Source organism: Coregonus clupeaformis, chromosome 27, assembly GCF_020615455.1.
Source record: "Coregonus clupeaformis isolate EN_2021a chromosome 27, ASM2061545v1, whole genome shotgun sequence".
In the NCBI taxonomy this organism is placed as follows: domain Eukaryota; kingdom Metazoa; phylum Chordata; class Actinopteri; order Salmoniformes; family Salmonidae; genus Coregonus; species Coregonus clupeaformis.
This window is the reverse complement of record NC_059218.1, coordinates 46,119,875-46,135,641: the sequence shown is the minus strand read 5'-3', so window position 1 is coordinate 46,135,641 and position 15,767 is coordinate 46,119,875. Positions and strand designations below refer to the sequence as shown.

Here is a 15,767-nt window from a genome sequence, read left to right as displayed (position 1 = left end):
TAAACACTAACATGTTACAGACCCTGGATCATACGCACACACCTAAACACTAACATGTTACAGACCCTGGATCATACGCACACACCTAAACACTAACATGTTACAGAACCTGGATCATACGCACACACTTAAACACTAACATGTTACAGATCCTGGATCATACGCACACACCTAAACACTAACATGTTACAGATCCTGGATCATACGCACACACCTAAACACTAACATGTTACAGACCCTGGATCATACACACACACCTAAACACTAACATGTTACAGATCCTGGATCATACGCACACACCTAAACACTAACATGTTACAGACCCTGGATCATACGCACACACCTAAACACTAACATGTTACAGATCCTGGATCATACGCACACACCTAAACACTAACATGTTACAGATCCTGGATCATACGCACACACCTAAACACTAACATGTTACAGACCCTGGATCATACGCACACACCTAAACACTAACATGTTACAGATCCTGGATCATACGCACACACCTAAACACTAACATGTTACAGATCCTGGATCATACGCACACACCTAAACACTAACATGTTACAGACCCTGGATCATACGCACACACCTAAACACTAACATGTTACAGACCCTGGATCATACGCACACACCTAAACACTAACATGTTACAGATCCTGGATCATACGCACACACCTAAACACTAACATGTTACAGATCCTGGATCATACGCACACACCTAAACACTAACATGTTACAGATCCTGGATCATACACACACACCTAAACACTAACATGTTACAGATCCTGGATCATACGCACACACCTAAACACTAACATGTTACAGATCCTGGATCATACGCACACACCTAAACACTAACATGTTACAGACCCTGGATCATACGCACACACCTAAACACTAACATGTTACAGACCCTGGATCATACGCACACACCTAAACACTAACATGTTACAGACCCTGGATCATACGCACACACCTAAACACTAACATGTTACAGACCCTGGATCATACGCACACACCTAAACACTAACATGTTACAGATCCTGGATCATACGCACACACCTAAACACTAACATGTTACAGACCCTGGATCATACGCACACACCTAAACACTAACATGTTACAGACCCTGGATCATACGCACACACCTAAACACTAACATGTTACAGATCCTGGATCATACGCACACACCTAAACACTAACATGTTACAGATCCTGGATCATACGCACACACCTAAACACTAACATGTTACAGATCCTGGATCATACGCACACACCTAAACACTAACATGTTACAGATCCTGGATCATACGCACACACCTAAACACTAACATGTTACAGACCCTGGATCATACGCACACACCTAAACACTAACATGTTACAGACCCTGGATCATACGCACACACCTAAACACTAACATGTTACAGATCCTGGATCATACGCACACACCTAAACACTAACATGTTACAGACCCTGGATCATACGCACACACCTAAACACTAACATGTTACAGACCCTGGATCATACGCACACACCTAAACACTAACATGTTACAGATCCTGGATCATACGCACACACCTAAACACTAACATGTTACAGATCCTGGATCATACGCACACACCTAAACACTAACATGTTACAGATCCTGGATCATACGCACACACCTAAACACTAACATGTTACAGATCCTGGATCATACGCACACACCTAAACACTAACATGTTACAGATCCTGGATCATACGCACACACCTAAACACTAACATGTTACAGATCCTGGATCATACGCACACACCTAAACACTAACATGTTACAGATCCTGGATCATACGCACACACCTAAACACTAACATGTTACAGACCCTGGATCATACGCACACACCTAAACACTAACATGTTACAGACCCTGGATCATACGCACACACCTAAACACTAACATGTTACAGATCCTGGATCATACGCACACACCTAAACACTAACATGTTACAGACCCTGGATCATACGCACACACCTAAACACTAACATGTTACAGATCCTGGATCATACGCACACACCTAAACACTAACATGTTACAGATCCTGGATCATACGCACACACCTAAACACTAACATGTTACAGACCCTGGATCATACGCACACACCTAAACACTAACATGTTACAGATCCTGGATCATACGCACACACCTAAACACTAACATGTTACAGACCCTGGATCATACGCACACACCTAAACACTAACATGTTACAGACCCTGGATCATATGCACACACCTAAACACTAACATGTTACAGATCCTGGATCATACGCACACACCTAAACACTAACATGTTACAGACCCTGGATCATACGCACACACCTAAACACTAACATGTTACAGATCCTGGATCATACGCACACACCTAAACACTAACATGTTACAGACCCTGGATCATACGCACACACCTAAACACTAACATGTTACAGACCCTGGATCATACGCACACACCTAAACACTAACATGTTACAGATCCTGGATCATACGCACACACCTAAACACTAACATGTTACAGATCCTGGATCATACGCACACACCTAAACACTAACATGTTACAGATCCTGGATCATACGCACACACCTAAACACTAACATGTTACAGACCCTGGATCATACGCACACACCTAAACACTAACATGTTACAGATCCTGGATCATACGCACACACCTAAACACTAACATGTTACAGATCCTGGATCATACGCACACACCTAAACACTAACATGTTACAGATCCTGGATCATACGCACACACCTAAACACTAACATGTTACAGACCCTGGATCATACGCACACACCTAAACACTAACATGTTACAGATCCTGGATCATACGCACACACCTAAACACTAACATGTTACAGATCCTGGATCATACACACACACCTAAACACTAACATGTTACAGATCCTGGATCATACGCACACACCTAAACACTAACATGTTACAGATCCTGGATCATACGCACACACCTAAACACTAACATGTTACAGATCCTGGATCATACGCACACACCTAAACACTAACATGTTACAGACCCTGGATCATACGCACACACCTAAACACTAACATGTTACAGATCCTGGATCATACGCACACACCTAAACACTAACATGTTACAGACCCTGGATCATACGCACACACCTAAACACTAACATGTTACAGACCCTGGATCATACGCACACACCTAAACACTAACATGTTACAGATCCTGGATCATACGCACACACCTAAACACTAACATGTTACAGATCCTGGATCATACGCACACACCTAAACACTAACATGTTACAGACCCTGGATCATACGCACACACCTAAACACTAACATGTTACAGATCCTGGATCATACGCACACACCTAAACACTAACATGTTACAGATCCTGGATCATACGCACACACCTAAACACTAACATGTTACAGATCCTGGATCATACGCACACACCTAAACACTAACATGTTACAGACCCTGGATCATACGCACACACCTAAACACTAACATGTTACAGATCCTGGATCATACGCACACACCTAAACACTAACATGTTACAGATCCTGGATCATACGCACACACCTAAACACTAACATGTTACAGATCCTGGATCATACGCACACACCTAAACACTAACATGTTACAGATCCTGGATCATACGCACACACCTAAACACTAACATGTTACAGATCCTGGATCATACGCACACACCTAAACACTAACATGTTACAGACCCTGGATCATACGCACACACCTAAACACTAACATGTTACAGATCCTGGATCATACGCACACACCTAAACACTAACATGTTACAGACCCTGGATCATACGCACACACCTAAACACTAACATGTTACAGACCCTGGATCATATGCACACACCTAAACACTAACATGTTACAGATCCTGGATCATACGCACACACCTAAACACTAACATGTTACAGACCCTGGATCATACGCACACACCTAAACACTAACATGTTACAGATCCTGGATCATACGCACACACCTAAACACTAACATGTTAACTGGCATGGTTTGTGAGGTGTGGGTGGGTTTGGACATGTGGTGTACTCCAGAACCTTTTCTCTCTCTACATCTCTCTCACGAGACATAATCACATGAAACAGAGGAACGATAATGGAGAAATGATCATGTTGTGGTTTATGATGACGGACATGATGACGGTGATGGTGATTATGATGACAGATGATGTTGTTGTTGGTGGTGATGACGGTGATAATGTTGTTGTTGGTGGTGATGATGTTGTTGTTGTTGGTGTTGGTTATGATGGTGATCTTAATCTCTCTACAGACTGGGAGGAGGAACAGGTCAGCAGTCCTAACATCCTGAGGCTTATCTACCAGGGCCGCTTTCTACATGGAAATGTCACGCTAGGAGGTGAGAACACACACACTCACACACATTTACACACACACACTTACACACACACACACACACACAGTCAAAATCAGTCAATTTAAATAAATTCATTAGGCCCTAATCTATGGATTTCACATGACTGGGAATACAGATATGTATCTGTTGGTCACAGATACCTTAAAAAAAAGGTAGGTAGGGCGGCAGGTAGCTTAGTGGGTAAGAGCGTTGTGCCAGCAACCGAAAGGTCGCTGGTTCTAATCCCCGAGCCGACTAGGTGAAAAATCTGTCGATGTGCCCTTAAGCAAGGCACTTAACCCTAATTGCTCATGTAAGTCGCTCTGGATAAGAGCGTCTGCTAAATGACTAAAATGTAAATGTAAATGTAGGGTCGTGGATCAGAAAACCAGTCAGTATCTGGTGTGACCACCATTTGCCTCGCGACACAGGCTGTTGATTGTGGCCTGTGGAATGTCGTCCCACTCCTCTTCAATGGCTGTGCGAAGTTGCTGGATATTGTCGGGAACTGGAACACGCTGTCGTACATGTCGATCCAGAGCATTTCAAACATGCTTAATGGGTGACATGTCTGGTGAGTATGCAGGCCATGGAAGAACTGGGACATTTTCAGTAGGTGGCTTATGGTAGAGAAATGAACATTACATTCTCTGGGAACAGCTCTGGTGGACATTCCTGCAGTCAACATGCCAATTGCACGCTCCCTCAAAACTTGAGACATCTGTGGCATTGTGCTATGTGACAAAACTGCATTTTAGAGTGGCTGAGTGAATGATCATGCTGTTTAATCAGCTTCTTGATATGCCACACCTGTCAGGTGGATGGATTATCTTGACAAAGGAGAAATGCTCACTAACAGGGATGTAAACAAATTTGTGCACCAAATTTGAGAGAAATACGTTTTTTTGTACGTATAGAAAACTTCTGGGATCTTTTATTTCAGCTCATGAAACACTTTACATGTTGCGTTGATATTTTTGTTCAGTATAGTTGACAGTGCTTTAGTGTTGTGTATGGTTAATGGGGATAACTGTAGTCATAACCCTTTTAGAGTTAACATTATGACCATTATCTAGCTCATAAAACCAAATGGTACCCTATTCCCTATGTAGTGCACTACCATAGGGATCTGGTCAAAGTAGTGCACTATGTAGGGAATAGGGTGCCATTTGGGACGCAACCATAGACATTTGAATCCTCTTACACTCAGGCCAATATTCCCATCGAAAGGATAATGCCCCAAAATTCCTGACATAAACATTCTTAGTTCAGAGAGGCTGAGGATTTGAGATATGGGTGTTCTGGGATTTGTGGTTGTTGGAATCCCAGCCCGGTCTCATAGACTAAACGTAACATAGTAAATGTAAATACTGTTGGTATCTTACGTATGTTACGTTTGGTATGGTTACATAAGGCAGATGATTAATTAAGGGCAAAAACGAAAGTAGGGTGGATGGGTGGGGGTATAACGCAAACGTTATACACGTCTAGCAACCCAAAGGATCCGAGTTTGAATCCCATCACAAACAACTTCAACATTTTAGCTAATTAGCAAATGTTGAACTACTTACAAATGTTTAGCTACTTTGCATCTACTTAGCATGTTAGCTAAGCCTAACTCTAACCTTAACACTTTCAGCTAACCCTTCCCATACCCCTAACCTAAACCCTTTAACCTAACTCTTAAACTTAACCCTAACCGTAACCCTAATGCCTAGCCTAGCTAATGTTAGCCAGCTAGCTAACGTTAGCCACCTAGCTAGAATTCGTAACATATCATACATTTTTCAAATTCATAACATATTGTACATTTAGCAAATTCATAACATATAATACAAATTGTAATTCATATCATAGAAAATAAGTGATAGACCTCCACAAATTAATACAAACCATATGAACTGTAACAATGGAGTGTCCCGGATTTACGTACAGAATAATACAAAATGCTCTGAGACCAGGTTGGGAATCCACGGAATACTAACCTAGCCTGGGATATGAAGAGGGATTGGAACAGGAGTAAAGACGGATAGAGTGGCAGGGATCTGGTCCATCAATGTTTAACACATCACTTCACTATAGCTTTTATGTGTTAGTACACTTCTCTTCTATATATGATGTCCAGTGGTGGAAAAAGTACCCAATTGTCATACTTGAGTAAAAGTAAAGGTAACGTAATAGAAAATGACTCAAGTAAAAGTGAAAGTCACCCAGTAAAATACTACTTGAGTAAAAGTCTAAAAGTATTTGGTTTTAAATATACTTAAGTATCAAAAGTACATATCAATGCTAAAAATGTGCTCCTGAGTGGCGCAGTGGTCTAAGGCACTGCATCGCAGTGCTAACTGTGCCACTAGATCCTGGTTCGAATCCAGGCTCTGTCGCAGCCGGTCGCGACCGGGAGACTCATGGGCGGCGCACAATTGGTCCAGGGTAGGGGAGGGAATGGCCGGCAGGGATGTAGCTCAGTTGATAGAGCATGGCGTTTGCATCGCCAGGGTTGTGGGTTCGATTTCCATGGGGGGCCAGTATAAAAAAAATAAATAAAATAATGTATTCACTAACTGTAAGTCGCTCTGGATAAGAGCGTCTGCTAAATGACAAAAAAAAAATACAAAAAAATACAAAAAATAAATATATACTTAAGTATCAAAAGTAAAAGTATGAATAATTTCAAAGTCCTTATATTAAGCAAACCAGATGGTGCCATTTTCTTGTTTTTTAAATTTACGGAATAGCCAGGGGCACACTCCAACACTGAGACATAATTTACAAACGAAGCATGTGTGTTTAGTGAGTCTGCCAGATCAGAGGCAGTAGGGATGACCACGTGTTCTCTTGATAATTGTTTGAATTGGATCAGAAAACCAGTCAGTATCTGGTGTGACCACCATTTGCCTCGCAACACAGGCTGTTGATTGTGGCCTGTGGAATGTTGTCCCACTCCTCTTCAATGGCTGTGAGAAGTTGCTGGATATTGTCGGGAACTGGAACACGCTGTAGTACACGTCGATCCAGAGCATCCCAAACATGATCAATGGGTGTCATGTCGGGTGAGTATGCAGGCCATGGAAGAACTGGGATATTTTCAGCTTTCAGTAATTGCGTACAGATCCTTGTGACATGGTGCCATGCATTATCATGCTGAAACATGAGGTGATGGTGGCGGATGAATAGCACGACACCCACAGTTTCATCAGCTGTCCGGTTACGAAGCCGGATGTGGAGGTCCTGGGCTGGCGGGTTACACGTGGTCTGCGGTTGTGAGGCCGGTTGGACGTACTGCCAAATTCTCTAAAAACAACGTTGGAGGCGGCTTATGGTAGAGAAATGAACATTACATTATCTGGGAACAGCTCTGATGGACATTCCTGCAGTCAACATGCCAATTGCACGCTCCCTCAAAACTTGAGACATCTGTGGCATTGTGCTATGTGACAAAACTGCACATTTTAGAGTGGCCTTTTTATTGTCCCCATCACAAGGTGCACCTGTGTAATGATCATTATGTTTAATCAGCTTCTTGATATGCCACACCTGTCAGGTGGATGGATTATCTTGGCAAAGGAGAAATGCTCACTAACAGGGATGTAAACAAATGTGTGCGAAATACGCAAATTTGAGAGAAATACGTTTTTTTGTACGTATAGAAAACTTCTAGGATCTTTTATTTCAGCTCATGAAACATGGGACCAACACTTTACATGTTGCGTTGATATTTTTGTTCAGTATAGTTGACAGTGCTTTAGTGTTGTGTTTGGTTAATGGGGATAACTGTAGTCATAACCCTTTTAGAGTTATCATTATCACCATTATCTAGCTCATAAAACCAAATGGTACCCTATTCCCTATGTAGTGCACTACCATAGGGATCTGGTCAAAGTAGTGCACTATGTAGGGAATAGGGTACCATAGCTTTCACCTGGATTCCCCTGGTTAGTCTGTCATGGAAAGAGCATGTGTTCTTAATGTTTTGTAAACTCAGTACTACTTAAGTCGTTTTTTAGGGGTATCTTTACTTTACTTTACTATTTATATTTTTGACTACTTTTACTTTTACTTCACTACATTCCTAAAGAAAATGATTTACTTTTCACTCCATACATTTTCCTTGACACCCAAAAGTACTCGTTATAGTATGAATGCTTAGCAGGACAGGAAAAGGGTCCAATTCACACAATTATCAAGAGAACATCCCTGGTCAATCTCTACTGCCTCTGATCTGGTGGATCAGCATATGTGGGGACTCCTTCAAGGCTGTTGGAAAAGCATTGCAGGTGAAGCTGGTTGAGAGAATGCAGAGAGTGGACAAAGCTCCTCCGCACACTCCACTGGCTTCCAGTTGAAGCTCGCATCTGTTACAAGACCATGGTGCTTGCCTATGGAGCTGTGAGGGGAACGGCACCTCCGTACCTTCAGGCTCTGATCAGTCCCTACACCCAAACGAGGGCATTGCGTTCATCCACCTCTGGCCTGCTGGCTCCCCTTCCTCTGCGGAAGCATAGTTCCCGCTCAGCCCAGTCAAAACTGTTCGCTGCTCTGGCACCCCAATGGTGGAACAAGCTCCCTCACGACGCCAGGACAGCGGAGTCACTCACCACCTTCCGGAGACATTTGAAACCCCACCTCTTTAAGGAATACCTGGGATAGGATAAAGTAATCCTTGGTATACTCAGTGGACTGTATGCATCTCTTGCTCTCGTTCCCTCTCTCTCTCTCGCTCTCTCCATCTCTTTCTATTGCTTTTGCCCACTTCCTCTCTCTCCATCTCTCTCTCTCCCTCTGTCTCTCTCTCGCTGTCTCTCTCACGCTGTCTCTCTCTCTGTCTCTCTCTCCTGTCTCTCCTCTCTCGGTTGTGTTGTGTATTCTATGTTAGATCAGTCAGATGATGGTAGTTATGATGATATATTTGCTTTGTCCGGTAACTAACCACTTTATTTCCCCCTCTTTCTTTTTCTCTTCTCTTCTACTCTCTCTCTCTCTCTCTCTCTCTCTCTCTCTCTCTCTCTCTCTCTCTCTCTCTCTCTCTCTCTCTCTCTCTCTCGCTCCCTCCCCTCTTTCTCTCTCTCTCTCTCAGCTCTCAAACTGCCTCTGGGGAAAACCACAGTGATGCATTTAGTGGCCAGAGAGACGTTGCCTGAGCCAAACTCCCAAGGTAACCCGCTTTTCATTTATCCCACCTTCCAGACTTTCATTCATCCCTTGTTCCTCCCCCTCACTGGGACTTTCACACGCTGAAACACAGTAATACATGCTACTTTTATTGTAGATGATGGTAGTACAGTTATTACAGTTGTTCCTAATGATGCACGATGAATACTTCTAACCTATTACCAATACTATACAGTCTAGTAAGACATTTGTGTTTTAGTAAGCCTATATAACACTATTTAAATAATGACAGATGGTTGTTTTTTTTGCAATTCCACATTTGAGCTGAAGCTCTTGTTAGACTTGCCTTTAGACTTTTGCATCCCAACATTGTCTTGTGAAAAAAGGGTTGATTTCTCAACAATATTGCTACTATGTAGTTAAACAGTATCAGGGTCCTGACCGTGTCCTGACTGTTTGACCGCATCATGACTTTGTCCTGACTGTGTTTGACTGTTTGACCGCATTCTGACCGCGTTCTGACCGCATCCTGACTGTGTCCTGACTGTGTTTGACTGCGTCCTGACCGCGTCCTGACTTTGTCCTGACCGTGTCCTGACCGTGTCCTGACCGTGTCCTGACCGTGTCCTGACCGTGTCCTGACTGTGTCCTGATCGCGTCCTGACTGTGTCCTGACTGTGTTTGACCGCGTTCTGACCGCATCCTGACTGTGTCCTGACTGTGTCCTGACTGTGTTTGACTGCGTCCTGACCGCGTCCTGACTTTGTCCTGACCGTGTCCTGACCGTGTCCTGACCGTGTCCTGACTGTGTCCTGACCGTGTCCTGACCGCGTCCTGACTGTGTTTGACTGTTTGACTCTCTGACCGCGTCCTGACTGTGTCCTGACTGTGTCCTGACTGTGTCCTGACCATGTTCTGACCGTGTCCTGACCGTGTCCTGACCGTGTCCTGGCCGTGTCCTGACCGTGTCCTGACCGTGTCCTGATCGTGTCCTAACTGTGTCATGACTGTGTTCTGACCGTGTCCTGACCGCGTCCTGACCGCATCCTGACTGTGTCCTGACTGTGTTTGACTGCGTCCTGACCGCGTCCTGACTTTGTCCTGACCGTGTCCTGACCGTGTCCTGACCGTGTCCTGACTGTGTCCTGACCGTGTCCTGACCGCGTCCTGACTGTGTTTGACTGTTTGACTCTCTGACCGCGTCCTGACTGTGTCCTGACTGTGTCCTGACTGTGTCCTGACTGTGTCCTGACCATGTTCTGACCGTGTCCTGACCGTGTCCTGGCCGTGTCCTGACCGTGTCCTGACCGTGTCCTGATCGTGTCCTAACTGTGTCCTGACTGTGTTCTGACCGTGTCCTGACCGCGTCCTGACCGCATCCTGACTGTGTCCTGACTGTGTCCTGACTGTGTCCTGACTGTGTCCTGACTGTGTCCTGACTGTGTCCTGACTGTGTTTGACTGTTTGACTCTCTGACGCGTCCTGATCGTGTCCTGACTGTGTTCTGACCGTGTCCTGACCGCGTCCTGATCGTGTCCTGACTGTGTCCTGACTGTGTCCTGACCGTGTCCTGACCGCGTCCTGACTGTGTTTGACTGTTTGACTCTCTGACCGCGTCCTGACTGTGTCCTGACTGTGTCCTGACTGTGTCCTGACTGTGTCCTGACTGTGTCCTGACTGTGTCCTGACCATGTTCTGACCGTGTCCTGACCGTGTCCTGGCCGTGTCCTGACCGTGTCCTGACCGTGTCCTGATCGTGTCCTAACTGTGTCCTGACTGTGTTCTGACCGTGTCCTGACCGCGTCCTGACCGCATCCTGACTGTGTCCTGACTGTGTCCTGACTGTGTCCTGACTGTGTCCTGACTGTGTTTGACTGTTTGACTCTCTGACGCGTCCTGATCGTGTCCTGACTGTGTTCTGACCGTGTCCTGACCGCGTCCTGATCGTGTCCTGACTGTGTCCTGACTGTGTCCTGACCGCGTCCCGACCGCGTCCCGACCGTGTCCTGACTGTGTCCTGACTGTTTCCTGACCGTGTCCTGACCGTGTCCTGAACGCGTCCTGAACACGTCCTGACTGTGTCCTGACTGTGTCCTGACTGTGTCCTGACCGTGTCCTGACTGTGTTTGACTTTTTGACCATTTCTGACTGTGTCCTGACTGTGTCCTGACTGTGTTTGACTGTGTTCTGACCGCGTTCTGACCGCATCCTGACTGTGTCCTGACTGTGTTTGACTGCGTCCTGACCGCGTCCTGACTTTGTCCTGACCGTGTCCTGACCGTGTCCTGACCGCATCCTGACTGTGTTTGACTGTTTGACTCTCTGACCGCGTCCTGACTGTGTCCTGACTGTGTCCTGACCATGTTCTGACCGTGTCCTGACCGTGTCCTGACCGTGTCCTGGCCGTGTCCTGACCGTGTCCTGACCGTGTCCTGATCGTGTCCTAACTGTGTCCTGACTGTGTTCTGACCGTGTCCTGACCGCGTCCTGACCGCATCCTGACCGTGTCCTGACTGTGTCCTGACTGTGTCCTGACTGTGTCCTGACTGTGTTTGACTGTTTGACTCTCTGACGCGTCCTGATCGTGTCCTGACTGTGTCCTGACTGTGTTCTGACCGTGTCCTGACCGCGTCCTGATCGTGTCCTGATCGTGTCCTGATCGTGTCCTGACTGTGTCCTGACTGTTTCCTGACCGTGTCCTGACCGTGTCCTGACCGTGTCCTGACCGTGTCCTGAACGCGTCCTGAACACGTCCTGAACACGTCCTGACTGTGTCCTGACTGTGTCCTGACTGTGTCCTGACTGTGTCCTGACCGTGTCCTGACCGTGTCCTGACTGTGTTTGACTTTTTGACCATTTCTGACTGTGTCCTGACTGTGTCCTGACTGTGTCCTGACTGTGTCCTGACCGTGTCCTGACCGTGTCCTGACTGTGTTTGACTTTTTGACCATTTCTGACCGCGTCCTGACCGTGTCCTGACCGCGTCCTGACCGTGTCCTGACTGTGTCTTGACCGCGTCCTGACCGCGTCCTGACCGCGTCCTGACTGTGTCCTGACTGTGTCCTGACTGTGTCCTGACTGTGTCCTGACTGTGTCCTGACCGTGTCCTGACTGTGTCCTGACCGTGTCCTGACTGTGTTTGACTTTTTGACCATTTCTGACCATGTTCTGACCGCGTTCTGACCGCATTTGACTGTGTGTTGTGTTCCTCCTCAGGTCAGAGGAACAGAGAGAAGACTGGAGAGAGTAACTGCTGTGTCATCCTGTAAATACAAACCTCCCTCCCTCTTTCATCCCCATCCTGGATCCAACCAACACACTGTCCTGTCCTGCAGTCTCTCTAGAATTCTACTGCTACACACACACACACAAAACATTCTGTGTTCCTCATAGCAATACATTGCACTTGCTCATAAACTGTGTGTGTGTGTGTGTGTGGGCCGGTCTCTCTCACACAGACTTAACCACTAAATAAACCCACGCTCCCACCTGTCCTCCCCCGACACACATAGACACACACACCCTTCGCCCACCCACTCATCCAGATGTGCTGTCTATCTCCCATAGTGCAGCAAAGCATTGATGTGCCTGATCAGAGACACACACACACACACACGCCTGTGTCCTTTTTACCTCCCACTCTAAAACTTCTGTATATGTCCTTAAATCGTACACTAGTGACAGACAGATTCACTCTTTTATTCACTCATGAAGGTTCTAGCCAATTACTAACAAACACACAAACAAACAATGTTGTTGTTTGGCCATAATATCATGTTGTTGACTGTGTTTTGACAGTCGGTCCTCTCCTCCTTTCTGACCAGTCAGTGTTTTAGATCACTCCTCTGTCAGAACCCTCATCTCCCCTTTCCCCCTGAACGGGGAGAAAAAAGACAGACATATTCCCCTTTCCTCCTGATTGGAAAGACAGACAGATTCCCCTTTCCTCCTGATTGGAAAGACAGACAGATTCCCCTTTCCTCCTGATTGGAAAGACAGACAGATTCCCCTTTCCTCCTGATTGGAAAGACAGACAGATTCCCCTTTCCTCCTGATTGGAAAGACAGACAGATTCCCCTTTCCTCCTGATTGGAAAGACAGACAGATTCCCCTTTCCTCCTGATTGGAAAGACAGACAGATACCCCTTTCCTCCTGATTGGAAAGACAGACAGATTCCCCTTTCCTCCTGATTGGACAGACAGATCTCCTCCCGTTTGTATTCCTGTAGTCTTGTGATGGGTCGGGTCTGCTTGCCAATCCAAGCCAAGGGAAAGAACCAATCTGAAATAAAGTGTTATTTTCTTCCAGATCTCTTTTTCTCTCTTTATTAGAGAGAGAGAGAGAGAGAGAGAGAGAGAGAGAGATTTTTGCACAACACTGAACGCATGTGCCCTCCCCACCGAACGACCTGTAAAGAAAAAATAAAGTTTCTTATTTTACTTAATATTTTTTCGATGGGAATAATATAAAAAAAAAACGAAGGAAACATATGTGTAGAATATATTGAATATGAATCTTCTATAGAACATGATGATGCCTCTAGATCCTGTTGATAAAGTATATTGATGTTTTAGTGTCTGTGTGTACCATCGTTAGCTAGCTAGCTTCCTAGACAGCAGTTCAAACTGTCACCTTGCTGACAACGCTGCGTCCCAAATGGGACCCTATTCCCTATAGTGCACTACCTTTTGACCAGGGCCCGTAGGACCTGCGGTAGACTAGCATCCAGGGGGTGTACTTCTACATCATGGTGCCTCAAGCTAAAGAAACAGGAGATGGGGCTTTTCTGGCTCAGACAAAGCTACTTACTTACATAGGGCCCTGGTCCAAAGTAGAATAGGGTATCACTTGGGACACAGTCAACTTGTTGTACTTTTAAGCAGAAAAAAACAGAGCCATCCTCCTAATCATTGACATGCAGAACTATTTTAAACATTTGTTTTATGTATTTTTATTTTTCTGACTGTTCATAGTTTTAATATAATCCTTTGTTTTTTGTTGCATTGTAACAGCACTAGGTCTTAAAGGATACGTCCCAAATGGCACCTCTTTTTGTTGCATTGTAACAGCACTAGGTCTTAAAGGATACGTCCCAAATGGCACCTCTTTTTGTTGCATTGTAACAGCACTAGGTCTTAAAGGTTACTTCCCAAATGGCACTCTGTTCCCTATAGATTGTACTACTTTTCACCAGGGCCCATACGGCTCTCGGCCAAAGTAGTTCACTATGTAGCAAATAGGGTGGCATTTGGGATGCACCCAAAGAGTATAGTTTCTCTTGCTCAGTGATCAGGGTTTCAAGCTGTACAGTGATAATATTAAAAAGCTTTTTCTAAATGATTGTAAATAGCACTAATCTAATGCGTATCCCCTATACTCCTCTTCCAAACTTCAAATGGAATAAATCCATCTGTCAACTAAATAAAGATTATTGAAGTGCAGCCATTGATTTATGACTTAATACATCTATAAACTAAATAAAGATTATTGAGGTGCAGCCATTGATTTATGACTTAATACATCTATAAACTAAATAAAGATTATTGAGGTGCAGCCATTGATTTATGACTTAATACATCTATAAACTAAATAAAGATTATTGAAGTGCAGCCATTTGACTTATGTGATCATTACTCTCATTAAACAATCATTACATTGTGCCTTGTTACAGCCCTCTGTCCTCTGTAGTGCCACTCTGAGAGCAAACAGACAGACAGACAGACAGACAGACAGACAGACAGACAGAGAGAGAAGGGCGTAATCTCTTACAGTAACAGTACCTCCACTCAATACACCAGTGTGTTTCATTACACCAAGCACGAAACAACACAGGACTATTAGTGATATTACACCACTGACTAACTCAGTCAGCCCAAACACTGGCCTACTGTACTCTGTTTTAGAACCCAAACACTGGCCTACTGTACTCTGATTTAGAACCCAAACACTGGCCTACTGTATACTTGTTTTAGAACCCAAACACTGGCCTACTGTACTCTTGTTTTAGAACCCAAACACTGGCCTACTGTACTCTGTTTTAGAACCCAAACACTGGCCTACTGTACTCTTGTTTTAGAACCCAAACACTGGCCTACTGTACTCTTGTTTTAGAACCCAAACACTGGCCTACTGTACTCTTGTTTTAGAACCCAAACACTGGCCTACTGTACTCTTGTTGTAGAACCCAAACACTGGCCTACTGTACTCTTGTTTTAGAACCCAAA

At 44.9% G+C, this 15,767-nt stretch overlaps 1 protein-coding gene across 1 annotated transcript in view; it reads left to right on the top strand.

The window, feature by feature from the left end:
• The window catches only part of ubl3a (ubiquitin-like 3a), a 49,285-nt gene extending 34,133 nt beyond the window's left edge, over positions 1–15,152 (top strand). The window contains exons 3-5 of the mRNA XM_041851433.2: positions 4,347–4,433; positions 9,508–9,585; positions 12,759–15,152. Coding sequence (XP_041707367.1) covers positions 4,347–4,433; positions 9,508–9,585; positions 12,759–12,811 — 218 coding nt within the window. The 3' untranslated portion in view covers positions 12,812–15,152. The remainder of the gene's footprint in view (positions 1–4,346; positions 4,434–9,507; positions 9,586–12,758) is intronic.
• Positions 15,153–15,767: the final 615 nt, after the last annotated feature.